Source organism: Lepidothrix coronata, unplaced genomic scaffold (genome assembly GCF_001604755.1).
Source record: "Lepidothrix coronata isolate B3197 unplaced genomic scaffold, Lepidothrix_coronata-1.0 Scaffold267, whole genome shotgun sequence".
Classification (NCBI taxonomy): domain Eukaryota; kingdom Metazoa; phylum Chordata; class Aves; order Passeriformes; family Pipridae; genus Lepidothrix; species Lepidothrix coronata.
This window is the reverse complement of record NW_016690447.1, coordinates 1,459,478-1,468,176: the sequence shown is the minus strand read 5'-3', so window position 1 is coordinate 1,468,176 and position 8,699 is coordinate 1,459,478. Positions and strand designations below refer to the sequence as shown.

General features: G+C 43.8%; 1 protein-coding gene across 1 annotated transcript in view; it reads right to left on the bottom strand.

Annotated features, from left to right (window-relative positions):
* The window catches only part of LOC108507718 (myosin heavy chain, skeletal muscle, adult-like), a 16,883-nt gene that overhangs the window by 6,025 nt on the left and 2,159 nt on the right, over positions 1-8,699 (bottom strand). The window contains exons 5-21 of the mRNA XM_017835936.1: positions 8,570-8,684; positions 8,392-8,484; positions 8,190-8,253; positions 8,000-8,098; positions 7,791-7,894; positions 7,577-7,715; positions 6,747-6,865; positions 6,500-6,649; positions 5,984-6,154; positions 5,256-5,565; positions 5,063-5,133; positions 4,307-4,394; positions 3,041-3,158; positions 2,758-2,881; positions 2,535-2,671; positions 2,178-2,433; positions 24-266 (exon numbers count right to left, since the gene is read on the bottom strand). Of these exons, the coding sequence (XP_017691425.1) occupies positions 24-266; positions 2,178-2,433; positions 2,535-2,671; positions 2,758-2,881; positions 3,041-3,158; positions 4,307-4,394; positions 5,063-5,133; positions 5,256-5,565; positions 5,984-6,154; positions 6,500-6,649; positions 6,747-6,865; positions 7,577-7,715; positions 7,791-7,894; positions 8,000-8,098; positions 8,190-8,253; positions 8,392-8,484; positions 8,570-8,684 (2,401 nt within the window). The remainder of the gene's footprint in view (positions 1-23; positions 267-2,177; positions 2,434-2,534; positions 2,672-2,757; positions 2,882-3,040; positions 3,159-4,306; positions 4,395-5,062; positions 5,134-5,255; positions 5,566-5,983; positions 6,155-6,499; positions 6,650-6,746; positions 6,866-7,576; positions 7,716-7,790; positions 7,895-7,999; positions 8,099-8,189; positions 8,254-8,391; positions 8,485-8,569; positions 8,685-8,699) is intronic.

The window sequence follows — 8,699 nt, the reverse complement described above, 5'->3', positions numbered from 1 at the left end:
GGGTGAGATTTTCTGCCTCATACCTTGTTTTCAGTGGCGTGTTTTTCCTTCTCCACCTTGGCCAGTGTTAGCTCAAGGTCATCAATATCTTTCTTCAGCTCTGAACATTCATCCTCCAGTTTTCTTTTCTTGGCTGTCAGCTCAGCATTGATTTCCTCCTCATCCTCAGCCCTTTCAGTCACTTCTTTAACTTTGGCTTCCAGCTGGATTTTGGTTTTGATGAGCTGGTCACACCTTTCCTCAGCATCAGCCAGGCTGTCTGCCTCCTGTGGGGGAGACACAGATTTTCTTGATTTGTTTTCTGAACTTTTCTATGTAAGTAAGTGTGTATGTTGAAGCAACTTTAATCTTGTTGATCGTTTTGGGGTTGGTTTTGATGTTGGTTTTTTTGTTTGTTTGTGTGTTTGGTTTTGTTGGTTTCTTTGTTTGTTTCCCTGGGATGCATTATACAACTTTTGAGGTGAAACAATATTGATTTCTAACCTATTTTCTCTCTCCTAAAAGTTTCTCAGAGTTTTGGTAGGTGTGAGAATTTCTCATGTACCTAGAGGAGAGGGGGCTTGGAGACATTTTTGTTCATAAACACTGCATTAAATATCTATCCTTCGGCAACGGAATCCTTCTGAACATGTTAGGAAGTTGGGAATAAAGGGTCTGATAGTCTCAACAGTAATTGAAGAGAAATGAGAATCCTCTCTCTATAAATGTATGAATGCTATTGCTTAGGCAAGTGGGGTAAATCAGGTGTGTCCCTTTCATGCTGTATTTGGGGTGGCATGTGCTGATTTCAGCTGATCAGTTCCTTGTCTTACCCTTTGATGGGCTTTTTTTATCATGAATTTTTTTTGTCCCAAAGGAATTTGAAAGGAACATATCTTAAGATAAACAAGAAAGTCCAATGGGATATTTATTCTTCTTATACTAAGGAAAACAGGTAACATAGGGGTGCCCATTTTCTATGGAAATATTCAAATAACTGTAATTAATACAGTGTTCTATTTTTAGTTGGCAAATTAGGTTATTAAATAGGGTAGATTTAGATGACTTTGTAAAGTGATATTTAAGTATATTTTTGCTTATATTTTTAAGCAATATTCTATTTTTGTGAAGTCCTGTGTGTCTACAAGGTTCATGGAACTGTGATGGCAAAATTATTAATATTGAGATTGAGAGGTCTGGCCATGAATTTCTTTACTTAGAGAATATTTCTTTCAACTAAAAGTTAAATTGTCCATGATTGTTTCCAATTCCCCATATAGATGAAGATAAAACTGGGTGTACCATTCCTATAAGCTCCACCATGAACCAGTCTCTCCACATAGTCATGTTATTTACTGTTTGTTTCCTTAGAATTGCTGTAGTTAACAAGCTACTTAAGTAGAACATCCCTCCAAATAGTTATCTTTGTTAACATTAAGAGGGTTGGTTTTCCTCACCACTTTCTTTTTTTTCTGATACAATGTGTGAATTGGGTCTCTGCAACCAGTTGGCAGAGAAAAGGGAGCTCAGGGGGCGATATGTCTGAATGTTGGGGAACTGACACAAATATTAATGCAAAAATGGCTTTTAGTGCAAAGGAGCATTCTTTTAATAAAGATAACTTCTTAGCTAGAACTCTCTATCTTAAATATTAATAATTTTACTACCACAGGATGTTGTTTATACTGGAACTACAATACGAAATCCAGACTAGAAATGCAAAAAAGCCCTGCAATGTTCAAAACCCCCAAGAACTTCTGCTTCATTATAGATTTCATACCATTTAAGTCTAAAACATAGAGAGTGCCACTTTGAACTCCAGTTTGCATTTATACTCCAAAATTAATTCATAGTTCTCCATCCTGGTGAGATGGAGATCCTTCCTGCAGCATTCACCTGCTCAGAGGGAATTGGGGGTGCATTCTGTCCTGAGTATGTCATGTTTATGAGCTACATCTGCCTCTTTCCTCTGAAGGCAAGAGTACTGACTCCCCGTTTCTCCCTGTTTCTTTGCCCTGGCTGTCAGTGCTCATCACACCACTGCCAGACGTTTGTTTCCTCACCTTCACATACATATGACAGATAATTCCCCAAATATATGACTTTTGGTCTTCTACAGTCTGACCTTCTGTTCACAACGAACAGTCTGAATGTATATATCCATTTTCTGAGTGATAAATTATTGGTGATAAACTCACAGCTTGCACTTGGAGCTGCAGGTCATTTTTCTCCTGAAGCAAAGAAACCATTTTCTCCTCCAGCTCCTTCCGCTTTGCCTCAGACTTTGCAAGCTCTTCCTTGGTTTTCTCAAACTCTTGTTTCATGTTGGCCATCTCCTTCTCAGACTCTGCACTCTTCAGCAAGGGCTTGATCTTGAAGAACAGCTTCATCCAGGGCCAGTGTTTGACGTTCATGAATGAACGAATGTTGTACTGGATGCAGAAGATGGACTCTCTGGAGCATAATTCACATGTACAATGAGTATTTTCAGTTTGAAAAGTGTCAACACTTTCCCTCAAGCACAGTGAGTTTAACTGAAGACAGGGAATGTGTACCTTCTCTCCACCATTCTCTGGTACTCCACCCTCATCAGGAAGCCTCTGCATCTGGCCTGTGTGCGAGTGATGAGCTGTGCCAGCTTCTCATCCCTCATCTCCTCCAGGAGCCCCAGCAGCCCAGCTTTGAAGAACACCTTAGAGAGGGAATGTTGCAGCACATCGCTGTCAGGCCGGGCAAAGCACAGGCACAGAGTGAGTGAGGGAATGGGGGGGTTTGTACCTTGGTGTGTCCAAATTTGTACTGGGTGTGGTCCACATCGATTGAGCCAAGGAGCTTCTCGGAAGCCTTCTTGCTGTCGATGAACTGTCCCTCTGGGATGGCACTGGCATTAAGCACCTTGTATCTGTGAAAAGAGGAAGAGAAGGCTATTTTTTCCCAACCAACACACAGGAGCCACTAAACCCTGCCAGGTCATATATAGCTATTTTTGACAACAAACTGAATGGACCTATGAATGGACCAACAACACTTTTAATGATGCTGAGAAGTGCAGTGCTCTTACCTCTGTTTGAAGTCAGCATAGAGGACTCTGCTGGGGAACCCTTTCCTGCAAATCCTGATCCCTTCCAACACGCCGTTACAGCGCAGCTGGTGCAGCACCAGCTCGTGCTCCATGGCACCTGAGCAAGGCAGAGCAGAGCACAAAGGAGTGGCACAGATTCCAGTGTGGAGGGGAATCACAGAATCACAGAATATGCCAAATTGGAAGGAACCTTCAAGGATTATTGAGTCCAGCCCTTAGCCCTGCGCAGGCCCGTCTCCAAGAGTCACCCCCTGTGCCCCAGAGCATCAGCCAAACCCTCCTGGAGCTCTGGCAGCCTTGGGGCTATGCCCACTGCCCTGGGGAGCCTGGTCAGTGCCCAACCAGCCTCTGGGAGAAGAACCTTTTCCTGAGATCCAACCTGAGCCTGCCCTGACACAGCTCCAGCCATTCCCTGGCTGCTGTCCCTGGTCCCCCCAGAGCAGAGCTCAGGGCCTGCCCCTCCTCTGCCCCTGCCCAGGCAGTTAGAACTGCAGTGAGGTCTCCCCTCAGGCTCCTCCAGCTGAACACACCAAATGCCCTCAGTGTCCTCACACGGCTTCAAAACAAGGCCCTTCCCTATCGTCGTTGCCTCCTTTGGACACTTTCCAATGGCTTCAGATCTTCCTTCCATTGTGTCCCCCAAACTGCCCCAATGGTGCAGGTGAGGCCGCCCCAGGGCAGAGCAAAGCGGGACAATCCCCTCCCTGGCCCGGCCGGCCATGCTGGGCCTGATGCCCCCGGAGTTGCCCCACCTGGCTGCCAGGGCGCTGCTGACTCAGGGCCAACTGGCACCCACCAGGACTCCCAGGGCCCTTTCCTGGCACTGCTTTCCAGCATCTCATTCCCCAGTCTGTCCATTCACCCTAGGGTCAGAATCTGTCACTTCCCCTTCTTCCCAGCCCTCTCATCTGTCGAGGTCTCTCTGCAGGGCCTCCCTGCCTTTAAGGGACTGAACAGTTCCTCCCACTTTTGGGTCATCTGCAAATGTGCTGAGTATCCCTTCCAGTCCCGTGTCATTCATGAAGATGCTGGAGAGCACAGGGCCCAAGATGGAGCCCTCTGGAACCCCAGTAGTGACAGGTCACCAGTCTGATGTCACCCCAGTCCCTGTCACCCTCTGTGCTTGACCCATGAGCCAGTTGCTCCTCAACCACACGATGTGTTTATCCAGCTGTGGGCTGGACAGTTTGTCCAGAAGGAATGGATGTATCAGAGCAAACTCTCTTCCTACTTGAGCCATCTTACCAGGTGTTTTAGTCTCATTTGGAATGATGCAGCGCACAAAATGGGGGTGAGTGCTCCGTAGATTGGTCATCAGCTTGTTTAAGTTCTCCTAGAGGAAGCAGGTAGCAATGTGAGTTTGCTATGTCCAATGTTTGAGGCATCAAGCCCAGGTAATGGCTTCACAATGTCTCAAGCTGGGTTTCAGAACACTTAGATAAAGCCAGAGAAACCAAATATTTCTTCTATTTGAAGATACTGAACACCATTTTTAAAGACTGAAATACTTTTGTGTTGCTATTGGGCCAGTGAAAATAAATATAAATTTCACACATTCACAAAGAGTAATTGACTTCTAGATTTCTCACATTCTGCCTTCAAAAGTTAGGCTATTTAGTTTTTAAAAATGGGGGTTTATTCCAATAAGATAAATATCCGCTTGGAAATTACTTTCAATTCCTCAGCAGAAATGCAGGAATACTCATATTATGGTCATAGTCTGACCCAAAGACATAAAAATACAAAGATCTCAATGAGAGATGCTCAAAAAAAAAAAAAAGGGAAATACATGCAGATTATTAGATTTTCATGATTTTGAAGACTGAATGCTTATTTTTGGACATGACAAATTAGCAATATTAAAATTGATCCTGGAAAACCTGATGTGGAATTTCTAAAGACATTTAGCACTATTATAGTAATGTAAAATAGTCCTTTCAAATTTAATATTAGCTCACCCCCTTCCTTCCCATTTCAGAGGTAACAGGTGCAGTACTGTACCCGGAAAAGAGCTGAGACAGTCTGGAAAGAAGAACCCTTTTTCTTGCCACCCTTCTTTCCACCACCAGCCTCTGCAAATTAAAGGGAAAAAAATTAAATTGAACACAAACCAATTTTAAATGTTTAGTATTTATGGCTTCAATTCTGTGTCAACATTGTCCCATGCTGAAAATACGATTTTCACTGAACTGACCTGCATCTGCTCCACCATAGTTGGCAAAGAGTAAGGCCAGGGTCTTGACAGATGATTTCTGGTACAGCCCAATGACAGTTTCATTCAGGGGGTCCTTGTTCTTCTCCAGCCACCCAGTGATGTTGTAGTCCACTGTGCCAGCATAGTGCACCAGGGAGAAGTGGGCCTCAGCCTTGCCTTTGGCAGGCTTGGGCTTCTGGAAGTTGCTGGACTTGCCCAGGTGCTGGTCATAGAGCTTGTTCTTGAAAGAGGTGTCAGTTGCCTTGGGGAACATGCACTCCTCTTCCAGGATGGAGAAGATGCCCATGGGCTGGGAGAGATTATAATAGGTACGAGGGAGAAACAGATTTTGGTTGGAAAGTTGCTAGAGCCAGAAAAGAAAGCTGTTCCCACACATTTCATGACAATAAGTCAGAGAAAATTAACCAAGGTTCAACTTTTTTCAGTGTTTCTGTTTCATTTGAAGTGATGGAAATACTGTCCTCTCCATAAAACCTACTTACTGATAGGTGCCTATAGAACATGACTGCCTTTTATATTACTTCTTTTTGTAATCTAGCAGTGAATTCTCTCATCAAAAGTCCTGATATCTGAGTATGATCTCCAAAAACACTTCCACCCTGTTGCCACAGGGTATGTACTTGAAGAAGCCAAAATATTCTCATGTGCTTCTTAATTGCATCTGTTGGCAAATATAGAAGATCTAACTTATTCAACACAAAGCACACCTTCTCAATGAGCTCAATGCAGGCAGCCAGGTCCATCCCAAAGTCGATGAATGTCCATTCAATTCCTTCCTTCTTGTACTCCTCCTGCTCCAGCACGAACATGTGGTGGTTGAAGAACTGCTGCAGTTTCTCATTGGTGAAGTTGATGCACAACTGCTCAAAGCTGTTGAACTGCCAGATATAAAAAGACATACAATGCTTTCAAGGATCAGCAATAATAGCAAGGTGTTTTCTTGTACAATCCTAATTCACCAGGGTTGATACTATAAATACAAGTCATCTTCCTGTGTAGTTTTCCTGTGGTATATTTCTAGGATAGGCTTAGTATTTAAAAAAGAGAGGTTTCAAATTCAGAGCAATTGAAAGATTAGTTTTCAATTTTTTTTTTTTTCAGGATTAAAAATGGTGATTCCAACAAGCCCTACAAATAAATGTAGGAACATACTCCCTTCTATTAAACGTCTCAAAAGTTTCAATTGTTTTTCCATGGAAATGCTAAAAAACTGTGTTCTTTACATCAAAGATCTCGAAGCCAGCAATGTCCAGCACACCAATGAAGTACTGCCTGGGCTGCTTCGTGTCCAGCTGTTGGTTGATGCGAACAACCATCCACAGGAACATCTTCTCATAGACAGCCTTTGCCAGGGCACCCACTGAATTGTTCACCTAAAGCACAGAGAAAGGTTTGGAGGTTACTACACACAGCAGAGGAGAAACAACACCAACCATCAAAGCATTTTCCAGATTATCCTATTTTTTCTACCTGCTGCACTGTTTGGCCCTTGGTCACATATTCATTCCCCACCTTAACTCGGGGGTAGCAGAGGGCCTTGAGCAGGTCTGCTGAGTTCAGACCCATCAGGTAGGCAGCCTTGTCAGCAACTGAACACCAGAAAAGAGAAAACAGTAAATATTCAACAATTCCAAAAATTTGGTCCTTGATGGACTGTTCCAAAAGTGCACAACAATATCTGTCAAAGCCACAAAGCTGATTTCTCTCCTGTCTGCAGGATTTAGAGTCTGCAACTCTTTCTGAGCTTAATTTTCTACAGTTGTTCTTCAAGAGAGCTCATTGCTTTTATCCTTTTTCAGGTGTAACTATGGGTCTTCATGTGTACTTTCTAGTTGTATAGCAAGAGGATTCATCACTCAGAGAGATGGAGGCATGAACAGTCCTTCCTGCTGTGACAGAGACTAATCAAGTACACATCTCACATCAGAGTTCACTCCAATAGGTGAGAGTGAAGAGGAGCAGTTTCCCTTCCTGGTAGGGTTGAACCATTTCACTACTCCACACTACAGCAGAGATTGCAAGATGTATTTCAACTTAAGTATGACTAACAGTGGTATAGGAATTGACATCCATGGCTCCAGTTTCCTGGCAGGGTACGCCAGATCTCTTACTTATGAAGTAGTCACAGATAAAAAGTACAAGTACCATTAGATGAGATACGTCTCAACTGTCATCTAGTCATGGAACAACTACTCTTCTTTTTAGTTTACACATTTGCATATTTAAAGCCTGAAATCTACCTAAGTCCTTCTTGTGACAAAGAATATCTCTTTTGGAAAGTTTGCTGACTCTGCTGATACCTTCTGTGCCATCAGGCTCTGCCTGCTCCTCACGCTGCTTCTGCTTGAACTTCAGGTTCCCGTAGTGTATGACAGCCCCTGTCAGCTTGTAGATGGCTGTTTTCTCATCAGCAGAGAAACCCAGGATGTCAATGGCACTCTAGCAACAGAAAAATAAATGTACATGTACCAGGGCACCAATCCACCGCATGACCTGTTTGATAAAGTTACTCACATCTGTTGCCATCAGCTCCTCCTGGTCATCGATGCTGGGAACAGTGATCTCACCTTGACTCACAAAGTGGAAATCGTAAGGGTTGGTGGTGATGAGGAGCATGTCTGAAAGAAATAAAGGGGAAAAAGAAGATTACTATAGCTTTCCAGATGACACAATGAACTGTTTCTCAGTAATCTTCCTTCAAAAAAAGTTAGTGATCTTCCTACCAATTAGCTCTGGCTTTTTGTTGGACATGATCTGATAAAAGATGTGGTAGCTTCTTTCCGCCTTGAGCTGGAAAGTGACTCTGGACTTCTCCAGCAGATCTGTCAAGGATGGCAGGACAGAGTTAAGCAGAAGAACTGGGCAGGAGCAGGGGCTTAGAAAAAATGGGACCAGTCCAGGAGAATCTCTTACAAGTTTCAATGTCAGCAGAAGCCAGTTTGCCTGTGGCCCCAAAGTGGATTCTGATGAATTTGCCCTGTTAAGGAGAAGCAGCAGCATTTCCGCTCAGGTACATTTCATTGCCATGTCCTCATGTGAGAATACCACTATCCCATCACTCTTGTTATAACAAGAAGGGATTTTTGTGTGAGCTCAAAACAACTCATCAACTCACAAAGCGCGAGGAGTTGTCGTTCCTCACGGTCTTGGCGTTTCCAAAGGCCTCCAGCAGTGGGTTGGCGCTGATGATTTGATCCTCAAGCGTTCCCTGCAGAGGGAAAATTACTCATGGACTGTGTTGAGTTGACAGGGCAATGACAGCCCAAGTGTCCAGTCTGTTCTTCCTGACTCACCTGCATTTTGCCTGATGTCTGCTCCTCCTTCTTCTTCTCCCCGCTGGCTGCAATTGTTGCAAAGTACTGGATGACACGCCTTGTGTTCACAGTCTTCCCGGCACTGGATTCTCCGCTGTCAGAGCAAGGA